Raw genomic sequence first — 20,200 nt, 5'->3', positions numbered from 1 at the left:
TTTATAAAATATTCTTATCAAAGTAACCAATTTAATTTGACCACTTTTCAATTCTTCTGCGCATAGTATATAGATTTCCGTTTTTCTGGAACTCCTCAAAGTTGGTCCTGCATTTTTGCTGCATCATTTCTTTCCTGCCGAAACAACAATAACGATTTAAAAAAAAAAAAAAAAAAAAAAAAAAAAAAATCAAGCGCGTCTTTATCTTCCAACATAATTTATGAAGGGGGAGGAAGGGGCATGCATAACATTTCCGATCTCAGCATAACAACACGACTGCGCAAGGCACGACTGAATCGCGTCTTTCATGAAACTTCAGTATGTTTTATCCAAGCGCATGGCAACTGCAAAATAGAGTCATGTGACTTCGGCATTCAGCCAATAGAAATTGCTCATCGAAAGCTGCCCCCATTTCCATGAGCACACGTGGATGAACGCAGAGCCCTTTCGTGACCTCAAATGCACGTGACTTGGCAAGAGCTCCGTTTGTGACGTGAGGTTATTCTCTCGCAGGGGTGGAAACGGAGGAGGAGGGCGTGTGCTTGCCCAAACCAATCTGAAATTCATAAACATTTAAACAATAGCAGGGGGTGCCCACCTTGGGAGGGATTACGGTGTAGACTACGCCATCGAAATTTTTAGGGAGGGGTGGAGGGGTAATTTTTACTTTTTTAGGGCGGTCTTCACTATATTTAGGGGGTGCGCCCAAAACCTTAGGGAGGATGACACCCCTGAACAACAAACAGTATGTTAGTGTAGCTCACTCAGGGGTGCCCACCCTCTCTAAGGGAAAGGGGCGCACAACCCTCAAATCGCGAAGACCCTCCAAAAGCAAGAGCCCCCAGAATGACAAATACCCCTCAAAACACCCCTGTAAAAATTTTAATGGCGCAGTCTGCGCCATGACACCCCTAGGTGGTCACCCCTGGCTCACTGATAACAAAATGAAATCTTGTGATGGAGATTCTTTCGTGAAACAATGATTTTACCTTTCTCAAGGGACTGGATTTTAAAAATGTAAAATATGGGAATTACAAAGAAAGGAAGAATCAAATAGGAAGAAAACTAAAGGTAGTCCCATGACTCGTAAATAGGGTATATCTCTCTCTAAAGGTATATTCAAAAAGTATATTCATAACAATAATTTCATTTAAAAAAAAAATTGAAAAAATAAATAAAACAATAATATTTAGGTTTTCAGCAAAAGAAGTATAGTGAAATCATATTTTGGAAAAGTTTTGAAAAATTTTGAAGTGGGTTTGAATCCAAAAAACCCACTCTTAAGCACAGCCATGCTACTTATTACTAAATTTGATGGAAATATACATTTCCAGGGGTGAAGGGAGGGAGGGAATTTCAAACTTTTAATGTATAAGCAAAAATATTGACTATAAAGTAAAAGGAAAATTTCTGCCTGAGAAGAAAAAACTCACACAGCCGATCATTGACATGACCAATCTGATAGGGGATGTTTGAGGTAATAAAGCAGGGTGGGCAAGTCAGTGATTAAAGTTCTCCAGAAATTCTGCCATAAGCAGTACAGTATTTCTGCAAATATCTCCAAATTAAAAAAGTAATTTTGCATTTTTTTTTTCAGATTAGAAGTTAATCTAAGTTTCCAAAAAACTTGGCATATTAGCAAGAAAAAATACTGTGAGATGGTTAAACAAAATCGCTAATATATAATTCAAGGATATGGTGTTGCTAAAACTTGAAGATATTTGCAGCAGAAATTCTGTGGAGCAGAAACACACAAAAATAACTGAGTCCTTTTAAAGTCACTAATTAAGAAAAAATGGTAATTTTGGTTATTTTAATTGACACTAATCTATCACTATTTTAAAAGCACATAAAAGTCAGTACAATTGTAGTTTTAAGAACTATTTTTGCCACACTGGCCAAAAAAAAAAAAAATCTAAACGGATACATCATTGCTATGGGGGGGGGGGGGGAGAGAGATTGATTTTTTGACAAATATTTCCCACTTTGCAGCATTTTCATTCCAAAGTCAATAAATACAATTACACATATATAGTCGTCTCAGAGAAATAGTAAGACATTGAAACCAAGGAATAATAAGATATCCTACTGCTGCTCTGGGTTGTCGAAAGCAGTTTCTTTTTAACTATGACAAAAGTTTTTTCTTTTTTTTTGTGTGTTAAAGCAAAATACTACAAATAGTACAGGTTATGCAGTGATAATATGAACAAAAATCTCACAATATTTTTTGAAGGTCTTTTATTAACAAATGTACACATAAAGAAACATTTGTAAATAACAATTAAAAATCCTCATTCCTAAAAACTGAAGAATTACCCTAGGTTATATCACAGGAAAAGAAAGATCTATATTTTTGTACTATAAATGAACAACTTTTGATAGCTCAAATTTCTATTGCTACAATTCTGAACTGATTAACATTATCTAACATTAACTACTTGATCTTAACTTCCAATATTCTTCGGTCTGCATTTCAGTCAGCCTGGAGACTGTGCGATCAAATGCAAACACTTCCTCTTCTCCACTGAAGAGACTTGCATCTGCATTTTCCTAAACATAGAATAAAGTTATCTTAGCAATTCATTGACATAATTAAATCAATAATCAGATTATATAGATAATCACAGGGATTACAAGAGGTTTTTGGCTTGCCTCTAGGGAAAAAGAGACCCAGGGGTGGATACCAGGGAAGGGTAGGGGTAAGGGTAAGGTAGTAAAGCAGAGCTGACCTTAACAAATGCGGGGTCCGATTGGAGAATTCTTGTGGAGCACTTTACAGGATGATTGCATTTATTCGGAGACACAGAGAAAGACAATTAATGGTAATGCAGCTTATGTTTTTTTTTTCTTTTTAGTTTTCTATAATATATTCTATGAATAATAAACAAGAGCTTCAATAGTTTAAATCAAATTAATACAAAGAAATTTTGCTGAATGAATTTATTAGATTTAACTAAGTTTCAAATAATCTGTGGTCAAACCCCAATTTGAGTCAAAATTTAAATATTATCATAGTATGGTTGTGAAAAACATTCATATATTTTTAAAGAAAAAATACAAATGGTTAAAAGGTATTACATAAAAAAATTTAAAAAGAAACTGATATTTTAAAGAGAAAGGGGACAAAACAAAATTAGGGACTCTAAGGGAAAAACGAACCTTTTGGGTGAGTCCTGCTTTCTTAAATAATAATAATAAAATACAGATATTTCTAAATCGGAAAATACATAAAAGGAAGTATTTTTGAGCATTTTGAGCAAAAAAAAAAAAAAATCCAGACTGAGGTATTGATGAATTATATATTAATTGTTCTCATCTCAAATGCTATGATTTGGTACTTATTGATGGCCTTAGTAACCAGGAATTTTTCTCAAATTCTTATAGCATAAATTCCTGAGGAATTGTTATGACCTATGACTGAGCCTCATGGATGGTCAAGTTCACACTACAAGATGAGTATTTTACACTGGATTTGCACTCAGTAGAGTTATTCTTGGAGCACAAATGCCAATTGTAGAAGATAAGTTTCTACACCAGTGCCATGCAGCAGTGCTTGGTAATTCTATAGCTAAATGCTAAAAAGTAAGGCATGTAAAAGAAAAGGACAAGGACTAGACATTAGAATTAGTCTTCTGAAGACTAAATATTTCTGGTAAAAATTCTATACCATTTAAGCAAGCAGTTTTTTTTTCTTTTTTTCAGAAATAAAGGATTTAGAGACAATTTTAAAAACATAGAATGAATTAAATTACACAGAAGAAGTTACATAATTTTGTAAAAAAATTGAGATATAATAAAATTTTACTGTATTTTCAGCTTTTATTATATCAATTTCATGTCCCCAGGGTACAGAAATAAATTTTTTTACGAAGGGCAAAAATTTCGTGAACAACTAAATACTTCTCTAACATTTGCTATTGAAACAATGTCTACAAGATGTTTTTAATTGATTTAAGAATGTCAGTGAGTTAATATTTTTGACATAGTCAAAAGGTTTTAGTTTGATGAATTGTTGAAAGTGTAAACCTTAAAGTGTTTAGTATCTATTCACAGTGATCATCATCATTTTTTAATGAAAAACTTAATACTTTTTTTTTACTTATAACTGAATCAATCTCATTTACATGTTTACCAATATTGTGGACATGGTTATAATTTTAAATTCAGTGGTAAATTTAAAAGTTATATCATGTCATGTTACATTTTACAGTAATTTAAAAATATCGATTAAAGATTATGTTTCCAAAAAATTCAATTCATGATAATAGTGCAAAAAACAATCAAACATGAATAACAGATACCTACTAGTCTAAATTCAACCCTTCTTGATTAAACTTTTGCACCAATAGAGATATGACAAGAAATGATCCCTAACCTACTTTTGACTATGCACCATATTCAGCTTTTCATCTTTATTTTGATCAAATAATTTTTTATTTTGTTCTTGTTATTAGTAAAATTTAAACACTTCAACTTACACTGCCTTTTGTAATGTTAAGATCATCCATTAAAGCTCGATTTTCATCTTCATAAAGGACAGGGCTCATTACCGCTGATAAGAAAAGCTTCTTCAGAGGAACGTCAGCAGAACACAATACACGTACCTAACAGCAAAAAGAAGCAAACAAATTGTTCAATCTGCAACAAAGTTGTTAATTTAGAAGATAAAACGGTTTTCTTTTCTTTTTTGGTTGATACTTTTGGTTCAGTAATTAAATTCCCATTATACGTATCATCTTAGTAGATGATTGTGGAAAATCTAACTTAAATAATAATTTTAAAGACTCTAAAACCATTTCTAGTTGTGAATGCCAACTAAGACACAAATTTCCAAAAAATTGTTAGTACAGACATGCTATAAATGAAATTGTATCTAAAAACAAAAACAAGTAAAGATTACACATTTTTTCAGCAACATCATTAATTTTTAAACAATACGTTTAAGTTTTAAAAACTGCCCTGATTTTACATTTCCCCGATTGGAACATTTTCTTTCACTGATCCAACGTAAAACGTAAATCGAGGCTCCACAGTAATTAATTTTTAGAATTTCCTTTAAGTTAAAATGACAGAATTCTACATGAAAATACATTTGAAGGACTATGGGAAAAAACGATCAAAATCCATTTTTCTAAAAAACTCTGGGCAACCAATGGGAACATGTAGATTATTACAGACAGTATTTTAGAGAAATATTATTCAAGCAAGAATCATCATAGTGAGTGAGTTTTAATACAGAAGAACGAGGCTAACTCGGAAAAGATTCGAGGTTTGAAGCTTAAAAACACACCGAGGAAAATTTGTACATGGGAGACTACGATCATTCTTCCCCGTGGCTCTTCATTTTTTACCATCTTAAAAAAAAACGATATGTTTTTAGCTATTCTTTTTTGGACAATATGTCCTTTAAAATTCCAGTATATTGACCAGTATATTGATTTGGAATTTCTATAATTGAGGCGTCAAGAAGTAAAGGGATGTAAGTAGACATTTTCAAGTTGTTCAAAGATAATGTCCTTCATAGACTTTTATTGAAAAGATTTTCTAAATAATGCAGTACAACAGTACCTACCAGGGCTACTTAGTACTTATCTCTTACCATAAGACAGATGAGAGGTTCACCTACCATTTTCACTGGTTATCTCCAAATTTTTGATTTTGTCACTTACATCCCTTCACTTCTCACTTCCTCAATTGCTAAAAAAATGACCATGAATAATTCAATAAAATAAATGTAATGGCCCATTTAAAATTGCAGTTTGAGAAGGAGCCTATAAATGACTGTGTGTACAAGAGTGGGACGTATTCTTTCTTACCTATTTAAATGTATAAAATAATGAAAATAAGTATTTACTTACCTTGTTATCATATAATGTATCTATCAACGTAATAAACCTCCTTGCTTGAGATTTCTGCTTGCGAGTCATTTGGGGTATGTTTCGGATGATAACAACATTGAACACTTGGCTTATTACTAAGTAATCAATAGCACCTAAGGGCTAAACACTAAATTTTAAGATGATTTATTGAATAGATCAAATTACAACACAGAAAAATTTAGTAAACACAATTTTATCAAATGTACTATCAGCCCTGCTTAAAAGGAATATCTCCAGTTCTAACATATATTATTCCATTAAGCAGGGTATTTCATTATGATGAGAAATTTACCTAACCACACTATGCTCCAAAATGGAATAAGCTACTTAAAAGAAACGATAGATGCTAGTGGTCAAAAATTTTTGAAATAAGTTACATAAAAAATGAAATAATAAAATAATTCAATTCATATTTTAAAAAAGCTTATGGAAATTATAAAAAAGCAACAATTAACAACTTGAACTACAAAATCTTTGTTTTGGCAACAGTTTTCCACAATATTACTATTTGAGAAGTTCAAAATAGTAGATTGCTTGCTTTAAGTGTTTTGGGAACACTTTTGAATCTCCTTTTTCAAATGAGGGTGTTCATAAATCCCAGCCTGATTTTAAAAGTGCCTTCATTATTACAGCTAATCATTTCTGTACTCGCTTAAAGATGGGGAAATCCATTGCATAGCTGCAAGTTATATTGTTGATGTATATGCCATGTATAAAATTAACTTGAAAATTATTTTTATATAATTCAATTTATTCAAAATTTTGCTCAGTAAAAATGTTTGCAAGCAGACTGGACCAGTTTTATTGGATTATACAGCAAAGTTATTAAATGAAATGGGGTTCTTTTACATTGTGCCCAAGGGAAACTTATTCTCAATGGAATGGATCGAAAGATAGTTTTATTCTGATAAGCAAGCTGTTTGTTTATCCATTGCCCAATCAAGTGCAGCTAACAGCATCATAAATTTTACATACAACATCTTAACTCTAATGAACAATTATAAGAAGGGAAAAATAAAAGAAATGAAAAAGATAAAACAGTTCTAAGACTTAAGCAAGTTTTGTTTGTGGATGATAATCTCTTAACTCTTCAGAACTCACGCTGTTGAGCAAAATACTCAAAATACTCATCTTACCAAGAAGAAATAAAAGTTTTTTAAATTTTGTCTCTAACTATTTCTTATTTCATCAAAAACTATTCTTTAGTATAACAATTGGTGTTTAGATTGAATATTAAATAAAATATTTTGAGCAAAAAAACATCTCCAACATTTTTTGAGGGGTGTGAGAAAAATTGTCAAGCCTGAGTTTTCATTCTGACCCCTCATTCTTGAGGGTTAACGAACATTTTGGATTAATTAACATTGTCTTTGATTAAAATACAAAACATTTGCTGAAGTCATATAATGCTAGGATTCCGTTTCTGGGAGCAAAAAATACTCCTTAGAATGCTTTAGAGGAAGGAAATAAACAGTGAAGATCATAATACTACAGTGAAGCATCATTTATACGTTTTAATCATTTATACCTTTCTTATATTGGTCATTGCAGAGTCCAATACATATTAGCATATACCCATCATATGTTTTTTCATGCAGTCCCTTCAAAAACGTATATAACAGTGCTTCACTGTACTAAAAAAAGGCACTGTATAAGTATGAAATGAGAGACTGCAACAAAAAAAGAAATGCGAAACATTCTCATTTGTAACATTTAGAATGCTTAAGAATTTGTTATATTTAAAAAATTTCATTTTATTTTTTAAAATTTTATTTAATTATCATTATTATTATTTAACATTTGGGGTTGTAGACGAAATGTACCCTTAGAATAGTTTAACATAAGAATTACTTTAATTGCAATTTTCATACAATAAATAGCTTGAAGAGGCATTTAAAACATCTCTGGCTACAATTATATACTTAGTACATTTTCTTGAATATATTTTCAAGACACTTTTAGTTTTTTTATACTTTTGTTGAATAACAGTATAAGAAGATATTCAGATTAGAATTTTTAAAATTCTTTTTATCTCATTCTTTCATGGTAGTTACTGAAATTTTATTTTGAAAAAAGAAAAAAAAAAAAAAAAAAACCTTAAGTTTCCCATGTGTAAGTTTAATATTACAAAAGGGCTGTGGAGAAAACTTGGCACCCCTCAATTCGGCAAAATTTGTTATGAAAATTCAGGGCCGGATTTAGGGGAGGGCAGGCGGAGCTACTGCCCCAGGGCCTCCACAATAAAATTTTTACAAAAGATCCTAACTTTCACGGGTCAAAAAATATCGGATATGTACATATATATCAAAATATTAGGATATATATCAAAGTATCGGATATTTTCGAAAATATGATCTTTTCAAACCCTGATTAGGGGCCTCCATTCCTTTGTTGCCCCCAGGGCCTCACTTCCAAATCCGGCCCTGTGAAAATTTAAGCAAATTTTGAAGTATAAGCGCTGTGAAGCATACAAATCATCAAATGTTAGGTTTGTAAGACACAAGGCCAAGACTCTTTGGCTTGGGTTACAGCGCACACAGAAAACAGCGCACCAGTAAGAAAATTGGCCTACATACACAAAATAATAAAAAACCACACAATTTTTTTTATTTCAAGCACTTACGAAAAAATGTACTTTTCCCGATTATCACATACTTTTTTCTAGGTTTTATGAAAAACATGTTTTTTCCTGAGAGTTGAGGAGTGTTTCAAATTCTCTCAGGATTTCAGATTTCCCCAGAAGCATAAGAACCTTGAACATTAGAGAGACCAGGGGTCTGTCCAGAATTTTTCACAAGGTCCGTTTTTTTGTGAAAAATCAAATAATTTTGAGAAAAATCAATCAATTTTGTAGAAATCAAATAACTTTGCAATTTTTTTTTTGTAAAAATGAAATTTTATAAATTTTGCTGGCGCAAATACTGCATCATTGAAACTTAAACTTGAGTGTTTTTCTCTTTTCTGTTGAGAAAATCATTATTGGGTGTTTTGCTAGTACTTGGGGGGGGGGGGGGGGCATCGCTCTCTTGGAGATGGAGGATATTTATATACCATTCTACATTGTGTGAAAAACACTAGAAATGTTGTATGTATAGTACTCAAAATAATTGTAACAAAAAAATAATAAAATTCAGGCAAGGATTCAGCATTTAACTTTTTAGTCCAAGACACTCTTAAAGAGCACAGAACTGCGATCAATACTTTTAAATTCCGTGATTTTAATAAAAAAATAAAAAGATATTTTATTTGTTTACCTCGTAACACGGCGAACTAAACTCAAAAAAGTCAAAAAAATCCCATCTCCATAGCAGATGCAAAGAGATCACAATCCTCAAAGTAATGACATCAAAAGTATACAAACGGTTTGTAAAAGAAATTTTTTTGTTAAAATTAGTTTAGAACTGCATTTAAGAGGCCTATGATAAGCATATCATTAATATCTATCGATACATTGAAGCAATAATAAAATTAAACTATCGATTCAACATTTTACTTTTTGACTCATGCTAGAAAATGAAATTTCGCTTTAAAAACTTGAAATAAGCATAGTAAATAAACAAAAATAAAAATGCTTTTCATTTATTTGTACCTTAATAAAGCGAAGTTAGCTTAAAAAAAGAATAAAACATGATTCTCACATCGGATGTAAAAAGATTGCACTTTTTAAAATGTAACCATCTAAAGAAAAAAACGGTAAATAAAAGAATTACTAATTTAAAGTTAAATATCCTTGTTAGCATTGAAAAATCAAACCCATTTAATTTTCTACCAAAATAACAGGTACAGTTTGCAATGCAGATACGCAAATATTGCAAAGCAGGTGAGAATATTTTCTAATCAAGTCATTATAAAGGGTTTAACCCCAGATGCTAAGTGGCGATAATTTTTGAAGTTGGTAACCCTACTTGAAACGGTCATTTTTTCCCCCACCCAGTACTATTCGGTCACATTTTTCCCTCCACCCAGTACTATCCGGTCACATTTCCCCCCCACCCAGTACTATCCGATTGAAGTTCTAAGTTCATTTTTCTGATATATATTTTTATTGTTTATTAAATAATGAGCAGGGAGAAAAGTGCTTAGCAGGCAAAGTGCTTATGATGCTGCCTTTTCAGAGTAGAGAAGTTTGCAACAACACCACTGCAGAATAGCTATGATAAAACAAACAAGCAAAATTATTTAAAAACCTAACTGATTTTCAGCTCTTAATTTCTTTCAAAGAAACAAACAAGCATTATATTTATTTGGCAGTAGTAGTTATTTATCGCTTTCAGGAACAGCACAAGAGTACAGATTTTTTTTTTTTTTTGCAAAATTAGCAGATTTTGCACAAGCTCATCCTCTAATTTAACTTAAAAAAAGGTTAAAAAAATTGTTTTTATACATGGGAAATATGCCTTATTTTGATTTCAGATTTGCTCTTTTCAATAAACAATTTGTGAAAGATCCATTTTTGTTTATCAAAATTTTGTGAAGGGTCCGTTTTGGTTGATCAGGATTTTGTGAAAGGTCCGTTTTGGTTGATTGGATTTTTGTGAAGGATTCATTAACGGATCCAAATTTCCTCTGGCCAGACTCCTGGAGACATTTCAGCTAAATTACATCAACTTTATTTTAAATAAATGAAAAAAAAAAATCATTTATACGTTTTTATGTTGTCAGTATTTACAACCAAATTTTTCAAAAAGAAACTCACTTCCAAATAGAAAATAATAAATAATACACAAAATAGACCATTTTTCAAGCAAAAAAACTTTAAATATTTAGTTGAAAATTATCAGAACAAGAAAGCGGAAAAGATTTGATATTCTATTTTCCTTTTTGAAGGACATGTTGCACAGAAACATATCTAAAAGAAAAAAAAAAATGTAGTTCTAAAATTCTAATAAAATTTTGAGAAATTTAAGAAAACTAATACAAGAATTCTGGAATCAAAAAGTAGTAAAGGTTTGGATGAAAGAGGAAAAAAATAAATAAGATATAAAGCTCCTTAATTAGATTCAAAAGAAAGATAGTTATCCACGTTACATTTTACAATTAAACTCAAGTGCACAAATTAAAATAAAAGAAAAATATCACAACACTAAAATTTTAAACATTGATATAACACTTACCCTATCGCATAATTCCTCAAATGTGCAATCTGCAACTCTACCGCATGTGGTACTTAGAGTAACATTGCGATTTTTGATAGTCAATGTTTTAGGACGGATAACTATAAACAAAAATAATCAATTGTTTAGAAAAACATGTTTTGTCATTCAAGATAACAGAAACTTAAACAAATAAAAAGATTGAATGGTAAGTTTGTGCACATTTCATTACATTTTGCACTTATTAAGCTTTTAACAAAATAATGCCCAATGTATTTTTCTTTTCATAAAATAAAAATTTAAAATTAAATTAAAGTATTTCATTGATTAGTGTTTTAAAAGTAATGAATGACACGTTTTTGAGATCAGTACTAGGCACAGTTATTATTTCTTAATTAATGTATGTTTTTAAAGTTTATCAATATTAAATACTAGAAAATAACCCATCATGGTATGATGGGGGCAAATTGTGTTTTTCTGAGAGAGATCAGCAAATATTTGTACCTCAAAGCCAAACTAACATAAGTCACAGTTTCACTACTTTTCAGAAAGGCATAAAAACATTTGTCTGCTGCATATGAAGGTTGGGACTCGCACTCTTATAAAACTAATCAATAAAGTTTTTTTTTAAACAAAATTACATTGCTATGGCTTAGTGTGGAATAGGAATCTATTCATACAGTCCAACCCATCGATGAGATGGAAAGGCTAACATCCCGTTTACAGGCGGAAATAGACGCGTTTATAAGTTTTTAAGGATACTACTTTTTAAAAATGAAATTATCCAAATTTTAGGCGCTGCTCCAGCAATGAAATAAAGCCCTCACTCTAATCATTTACTACAACCTATTGTTTCTTACTAAGGTAAGGATTGACGGGCATGCAGGGTCTGTATGAAACGTAATGAGACTCATTTTTTCCTGATATGATTGTAACTCCCAAAGGCCAACAAATAGGTTAAGTCGGTGGTGGGGGGTAACTAATGGGACTCACTCCAGTACGCAGTCGCCTGGGAGTCTTTGTTCGGGCAGCATCGTCGTTACAGTGTACCTCTGTTATTAAGATCGGTTCATGCTCCAAAATGCAGAGAACATTTGAGCAGCGTTACGCGATCAAGTTTTATATGGAGCTTGGTAAATCGGCCTCAGAGACTTTAGAGATGTGTAGGCAAGTGTTTGATGATATTTGTATGTCAAAGGCGCATGTGTCTCGGTGGCACAAGTACTTCCAAGATGGCTGGGAGAGCATCAAGGAAGATTCTCAACCAGCAGAACGGATGCAAATGTAGATTGTGTGCGTGTTGTGCTAAATTCGGATCGTTGGTTGAGTGTGAGAATGATTGCAGATGAAGTTGGACTTGATAAAATGATAGTTCACAGCATCATTGCTGAAAACTTGAGAAATGCTGGAAGCACCAGTTTCATCCTCCAAGACTTCCTGGTCCATAATGGTATCTCTATGCTTCCCCAGCCATCCAACAGCCACTATTTCGCCCCAGCAGACTTCTTTCTATTCCCGAAGTTGAAAACATCACTAAAAGGGTATCACCATGAAACTCTGGACGCCGTGAAAGCGCTAGTACAAGACTTTTAAAGGACATTTTGGAATGAGGCTACAGAGCAACCTTCAAAGCTTGAAAACTTGCTGCGACAAGTGTGTGCTAGGCCAAGGGTCTTATTTTGAAGAATTTTAAGTGCGAGTATTAATAACTGTAATAAATTCTTAGAAAACAGCTCAGTCTCATTATTTTTTTATACATACTCTATAAGTACATTCATTTTATTGCGAGTTTCATGTTGGAGCCGTCAGAGCGTTACTCGATCAGTGATTTTGGCTGTTATATAAATAAGGATTATCAAGATTTAGAAAAAAAAAACTTCTACCCAATATGCAAAAACCTACCATTCAACCTACTATGGCATTGTAACCCTAAAAAAACATTTAGCTTTATTTAGATTTCTATGTAAACATAAGTTCAATGCAAGTAGAATATTATTATGTGGAAATATAAAAAAACATCATACATTTCTTTCTCTGTGAACGAACAGGAAAGATTACAAAAACACACTAGAGATGAGCTAAGCAGAAATAAAAACACATATCTACTAAAAAGTTGCAGTTCAACCACCTATCATTTTATTTACATTGAAAGCTTACCACAATTTTGAAATATCCCGTACATATAGAAATTGCTTTGATTGTGTAAATTGCTTGAAACATTTTAGGCAAATTTTAATAAAAGCAGTGTTCAACAATGACCCTGAACAACAATGAATTTTCAATTGAAGGCTCACCAAATTTTTTTTTCACGAAATTAGTTAAAAAGAATTATAATTCACTTTCTAATCACCTTGGATTGTTGAAAAAATTTATGCAGAAAAATCAGGGATTTCTAAGGATATTTAATTTTAATTTGTGCAAGCATTTTTTGGCCTCATATTAGAGGATTTAGACAAAAATGTAGACTAAAATTGGAATAAACAAATAATTAATGTTTAATTAATTAGATTATAGAATACTGCATCCTCATTAAGTCTGAGGTGACATAGAAAATTTCAAAAGAATCCCATCACAGGAAGTGGGTGAAAATCGAGTTGCAAGATTCTACCCAAACAAACACCCAAAAAAAGTTAATAAAAACATGGTAAAATTACAAATGAAAATAAAGCATTTATACAGAAATAGTCATCTGTATTTAAAAAAAAAAATGCAGCTGTTCTGTCCCAATTTTTTTTGATAAACTATTTTTTGTTGATAATTTATACTGATCACTACAGCATGAAGTATTATTGTTAGAAAAGGTAATTTTGTCTTTCTCACAATCAATCCTTCAATATAAATTGAAGAATAGAATGCATGAAGGATGAATTTTTAATGATCTTAACTTGGTACTGATTACACATATATTTTTGGGGGTGTATTGGAAAAAGATAACCTACTTTATTGCTGATTATTTGACAAATTTCTTTAATCACCATTTTTTGTAAAAACTGTTTCTTTTCAACTTATGACTCAGTCTGAATTAGAACACATAAATATCCTCATATAAATAATAGCCGATGATCGAGTAACCCGCGTATTTCAACAATGAATGAAACTCGTGCCACGGCATGATAATGTATAATATGTTTTGGTAATAATTATCATGCAGGGAAAGGCTTTATTGTGACAAGGCTGAACTCGATCGGGTAACTTGACTGTTTTGCTGGTAATACTGTGACATTTCAGGGGAATGAAGAAACAAAAAAGCGGTCAACTATGAATGCTATCCACTGGAGTTTAGGGTTAATACACTGGAGTTAAGGTTAAAATTTCAACCATCAAAATATCATTAAACAGGGAATGGCTTTGCTAAAATGTAGGAGCAATTTTCACCTGTCATACCTTGACGGGCGACTTTCTAGTATGCAAATAATAAAACATATAGCAGATTGGAAAGTCCAAAGAAAATCTTTTCAACTCACCATCATTTTCTCTGCTTGCCAAAATTTTAAAAGCTTCATCTAATTCTCTTTTTGCATCACATTCAGATTTTCTACAACATTAACGTATCCTATTATTAGATAATAATTTAGCAGTTAACAAGGTTTTGACAGACATTTATACACACAAGTAAAATAACTTTTCCCTCAGGAAGGGCCTTAATGGATTTGAAACCTAACAAATTTATAAAAAAAAAAAAACCCTTTGGCATATAAATTTCTTACCTTGGTTGTTTCAGTGTTGTACTTTTATTTGTCTTAATGATGTATTAAAATTTTATAATTGATCAATAGCAATTATTATTTAGTTAAAAAAACCTGATTGATTTTCAACTTTAAAATAATAGAGAAAGCTCTTTAACACTAGGTCTAGTAGTAGTTTTGATGTAAAAAAAGAAAAATAAAATGCGTCATTTATTATAACTACAGATTAAATCTCACTGATTATCAATCTCCTTTTGTTTATTTATTTATTTTTTGCTCGGGGGAGGGGGGTGTTTTTTTTTTCTTGTTGTCTTTTATAAGGAATCATTACAAGATACATAATATTGTTATTTAACCCCCCCCCCCCCACAAAAAAAAAACATTTCTTGACAAAAAAAAGTTATGGTAATTTATTTCATTTCTTGACATAAATGGGATAATTTATTACATTAATGAGAGTAAAAGGAAAAATTGCAGTAAAAATTTATGGAGCAATATATTAATTAATCAATAAAATATTTTTTTTACTCTCAAATGCCTAAGTATATATAAAGTATATATACAAAAAAGGATACAAGTAACAACATCTGATGACATTATTTCTGAGATAATTAATTGCAAGAAGGGTAATTAATTGGTGCAGGTGCCAGAGCATTTTTTTAAGGAATTTTCACTAGGCAACACAAGTTTAACATTCTTCCCAATAATTTTCTCTTTTCTTAACAAACGTGCGTATAATAATCGCCTCAAATCAGCGGCAGGATATCTAGTGTTGTTCCTGTAATTAGATGTCTAACTGTTGCTCTGAGGCGACTAAATAGTTTATATATGTATATATAGAGAGAGAGAAAGAGAGAGATCAGTCGCAAAATAAAAAATGTAGGAGGTGTAAGGAACTGGCGGCCCCTTAATTATTTCAAGTGAGCGTATCGTATCGTAATACAGAGAAAGATAACAGTTTCAGTTTTCAGCGAAATTTCGACTTACGCAAGGATTCTTGGAATGCATCCCTCGCCTAAGTTGGGACTCTGCTGTATTGTATATTAATGCATATAAAATTTATTAACTGAGCATTACATTTTGAAGCAAAAAAAAATCATCGGTTGCAAATAAATTTTGAAGGTATTCTTCAAAATAAAGCAATATTTGTTTTACACAACACAGATAAACAGTATTCCAGTTTGTCTTCAGTACGAAAAGATTTTGAGTTTGATTCTTCTTACTAAATGAAACACTTTGGCACATTAAAAAAGGAATTAAGAATTCATGCGAGTTATTTAAACAATTTTCAGGATCATATTAACTTAAAAGCGTAAATATGTATAGCCGGAACAAAGGAAAGTCAGAGGGGACATGATTCAGTTGTTTAAATTTATCAAAATGAAAGATGTTGATGGGTTGGATTTTTGCACGGAAGGCAGGACGAGGAGTCATTGTTTTAAGCTATTCAAGTCTCACGCTAATCTGGAAATTAGGAAAAATTATTACTTTAGTAGGGTTGTGGGCACTTGGAACAGCTTACTGGAAGAAGCAGTAATGAGTAAGTTAGTAGATAGCTTTAAGAGGGCCATTGCTCTTCGTTGAGGACTAATAAATTGACTAGGATCCGTCTAGCTGGGCATCACATTAGTATTTGTATATTAATAACGTTTTATCACAAGTGAACAACATTTACCTTACAAATTGGAAACATGCAGCTTTTTTATACCAGCAAACCCCTTTCTGACATTAATCAGCTAGGGGATGTATAATTTTTGAAGGTTTCAGTTTATGTACTTTTGAATAGAAACCATAATTTAAAGGAACCTACTGCAAAAACCATAAAAAACCTACCTTAAAAAAATAAATAAAAAGAAATGAGGTAAATCCAGACTGAAGCTTTTTGATTTTTTCCAAGTGTTATACTAAAGTCTGTCTGCGAAGAGTTGACCCTTGCGGCCGCCTTCTGTCAGAATTGTCCATTTTCAAGAAGGTGCGATATGGAGGGGAAAGTTGGAACAGAATTTGCAAGTGTGTCATTGGTTCTAGAGCTTGAAAACTTCACCTTGGAATTTAAGAAATTAGCCAAAGAGGTAATTTTTTAAAATTTTATGCAGTCAAGGCAGATGTCTCATTGGACACACTTACATCCTATGTACGTGGGTGGGTCTTGATTTTACTTTTTTCAGCAGCCGTTGGTCAGAGACGACAACACCTCCTATAGTTAATTTCAACTGAAAATTGGTGAGAGCAGGGTTGCAATAAAGAATGCAAAACTTGTGATTTTACTTTTTTGCCAATTCAATGCAGTTATTGCTGCAACTTCTCAAAGGATTGACAAGGGTCAGTTGTTCGTGGTCGGACTATAGCAAGGCAATAAAAACTATTTTCATGATAATTTTTTCTTTCAAATAGCTAAACGATCCGGTGATGGTGCTACCATCTATCGGTATATAAAATAATGGAGGCAAGGCACTTAGTATGCAGTCCTCGACATAAATACAGTTGTAGTCAGTTGTGACTCTGAATAGGAAATAGCTAAAATAGTTTTAAAGCTGGGGGTAGGGGGTGGGGGAACTTAAGTGCTTTATATTCTATCCCCTAACAGTTTAGTGTGTTAAAATAAACAAGATTAAATTCAAAAACGTCGAAAGAAAATACTTACACAAAAAATCTGTTTCTAGAAGGAGCAAATTTAGTACGATAATCTACACCTGAATCAAGCCATATTGCTTTGCAATGTTCCTTAAGATGTAAAAGAAAACTATGATTAATGATATAAGAAAACAGTTCTTTAAAACTCAAAAGCTGAGCAGTCTCAACATATTACAGATGAAACTTACTTTTAAAATAGAAATAAATGGCAAAAAGTTACTTCTCTGCAAGCCATTCTTGTACAAATCTACAATCAAAATAAAAAACAAATAAGTTTTTTTTTTGATAACCCGAAACAAGTGAATATTGAAAGAATACTAATTTAGAATTTGAGATTTAGTTCAGCATGTGTTAAGAGCAGGAAATGATTGGAAGAAAATGGAAGGGGCATATTACAAGGTTCATACTCTTCCAGACAAAATGAATTTCAGGAATTTTCAGGAGTCAAAAGAAGAATTTTCAGGTGTAATAACACAAGCGGTTTTTAATATTTTAGTAAATATAGTACTTTAGATAATATGTATTTGTAGTATATTTAGTATTATCAATGCTAAATATACTAATGCTAATAATTAGCAATAGAGAAAAAACGCTCAATAGCTGTTAACACAAAACTTAGCACATGCTCTTAGTTTGTTCTCAAGTGGCAGTTACGATCAGTAAAGGTAATGGGCATGCTCCAACAGAGTAACCGGTCAGTTGGTTCAAACACACTCCATGCACTGGGTGCTCTGTATAATACAAGATTTTTAATTCAATATGGCCGCCTAAACGGAGACGACATGGAATTAAAATTAGCGATTGTTAAAGTTTTATTTTGAGAATGATGAAGCACTTTTACTAGTAAAAAATATTTTCAGGAGGAGAGGGGAAAAATCAGGAGGTTAAAACAAAATTCAGGAGTTTTAAAGGCCCTTAGAATAAAAAATTAAATTTTAGGAGTTTTTCAGGATTTTTATGGGGGCGTACAAATCCTGATATTATTATTACTAGTAAATAGTATTTTTTGTAATTCATACTCTACAACTGAAGTAGGAAAACAAAAATTTAAGTACTTTTGCAGAAAAAGAAACATTTTGGATAGCAAGAATGAATACATGGTGAGGGATTCTACAACCGGCAATGGTTTGAAATTAAAGTCTTAAAATCGTAATTGGAGGCTATCTTTAGTGGTGTTATGTTTAGGGAGTGGGGTCCCAAGCTCTCTCTTGAAAATGTTTTGGGATTGAAGCTTCAAAAATATAATTTTAGATGATCATTAGTGATATTAGAAAATGGAAAGTTTGGAAGTCTTCTGTCGTAAAGACGCGATTATAGACCTCAGATAATGCAAAGGGAAGGGATGGGGTTCAATGACTTTCCTTTGGTAATTTTCCTTAAATTCTCCAATAATAGTTCTTGCAGAACTGAAAATCCAAGAACACAATTTAAAACGACCTTTGATGATGTTAAGGGGAGTGGGTTTTAGAGCATTTTCATGTAGATTTTTTAAAATTGAAGTTACAAAAACACAATTTTAGAATACCTTTGATGACTCAAAAGAAAAGGAATGAGTTCGGGACATCTACTCTTGTCCTGTCTCTTTAGCTACACCTTTATCTTTTATTTGTTGAATAAAAATATTGTGGGAGCGTCGGTCATCCATGCATACAAATCAATCCCCCCTCGATAAAATTCTGGATCCGCCCTTGTTGGATAGCCATCAGAAGAGAAGAGGTTTTAATAAAACATTTTATGATGCACTATTTAAAGTATTAAATTATGTCTTTATTAATTGCCATTTTGAACATTTGTTGGTAACTAATGCCACACAAACCATTCAAAAGTTTACACTGGAATTCTTGAATTTGTTAATTACAACACCTCAGAAATGTTTCACCTCTGATTCATTTTATGTAATTGAAGATATTAGCACGACATTTATAGAAAAAATATTTTATTCATATCATTTAAAATCAAATTGTTTTAATAAATTTATATTTTTGTATTAATTCTTATTTTAACAAAAGCTCTCAAAAATAGGTACAGCTCAAAAAATATTTTTAAAGAGTCATATGTAACTTTAGAGAAACTTTAATTGCACACACATAAAGGGAAAGCCAATGACATTCATTTATTGTATAAGTAGGTAAAGTCCAATACATTTCTTCAGTAGTTTAACTAAGACACAATATTTCAGAGAGCGCTATTAGTAAATAATTAACTTTTAAGTAAGCAACAAATAGCTTTAAGGCACTTACCATCAGGAGCTCTATTAGAAGTGGCAAATAAGATAGTTCCATTGGCAAAGATTTCAGTAAACAATCTCTTCAAAATCATTGCATCACCTATATCCGTCACCTTTAGTTTCAAAAATAAAATATTGTTTAAGAAACATTTTAGTATTGGACTAAACTGATTAACATTTTATAATCATACTTTTGATAGATTTATAAAATACAGTGGGGACCCCAAATCCGGAATGCTCGGAATTGCGACCTTTCCTGATTTTTGATTATGACTCAAAAAAAATAGTTAAAACTCTTCTGCTGTGCAGAATTTGTCATGTTTCTCCTGATTTTGCTAATGTTCATGATAAATTTCTTTTATTTCTTGATCAATCTGAATGAAAGTACAGCAGAATCTCAAAAATCCAAGTCTCAAAAATTCGAGACTCCACTTAATCCGTGGTGCTTCATTTATATTTTAAATTATATTTTTAGTAGCTAAAAATTTGATTTTCATTAAAGTCTGAAAATATAGAAATCTTTAGCTGTTGTGAAACTTAATGGCTACAAACAGTAAATAATAAAAATACATTGAGAGGTTGGTTATGTTTTGTTGCCTTGCACACATAAATGCATATGGATATCAAGAAAAAATTAAGCTAACATTTCTTTAAACACAATTAAACAGAAGTTGGTTGAAG

General features: G+C 31.6%; 2 protein-coding genes across 3 annotated transcripts in view; one reads left to right on the top strand and one right to left on the bottom strand.

Moving 5' to 3' along the window:
- LOC129227412 (FERM domain-containing protein 4A-like) overlaps positions 1-20,200 on the top strand; it is a 496,557-nt gene that overhangs the window by 207,719 nt on the left and 268,638 nt on the right. The window lies entirely within an intron of this gene.
- LOC129227414 (AFG1-like ATPase) overlaps positions 2,230-20,200 on the bottom strand; it is a 38,157-nt gene continuing 20,186 nt past the window's right edge. Inside the window, exons 6-13 of the mRNA XM_054861968.1 lie at positions 19,533-19,632; positions 17,481-17,539; positions 17,303-17,382; positions 14,437-14,507; positions 10,994-11,094; positions 5,859-5,999; positions 4,479-4,604; positions 2,230-2,550 (exon numbers count right to left, since the gene is read on the bottom strand). Of these exons, the coding sequence (XP_054717943.1) occupies positions 2,431-2,550; positions 4,479-4,604; positions 5,859-5,999; positions 10,994-11,094; positions 14,437-14,507; positions 17,303-17,382; positions 17,481-17,539; positions 19,533-19,632 (798 nt within the window). The 3' untranslated portion in view covers positions 2,230-2,430. The remainder of the gene's footprint in view (positions 2,551-4,478; positions 4,605-5,858; positions 6,000-10,993; positions 11,095-14,436; positions 14,508-17,302; positions 17,383-17,480; positions 17,540-19,532; positions 19,633-20,200) is intronic.

Source organism: Uloborus diversus, chromosome 8 (genome assembly GCF_026930045.1).
Source record: "Uloborus diversus isolate 005 chromosome 8, Udiv.v.3.1, whole genome shotgun sequence".
Taxonomy (NCBI): Eukaryota; Metazoa; Arthropoda; class Arachnida; order Araneae; family Uloboridae; genus Uloborus; species Uloborus diversus.
This window is presented reverse-complemented; position numbering and strand designations above follow the sequence as displayed.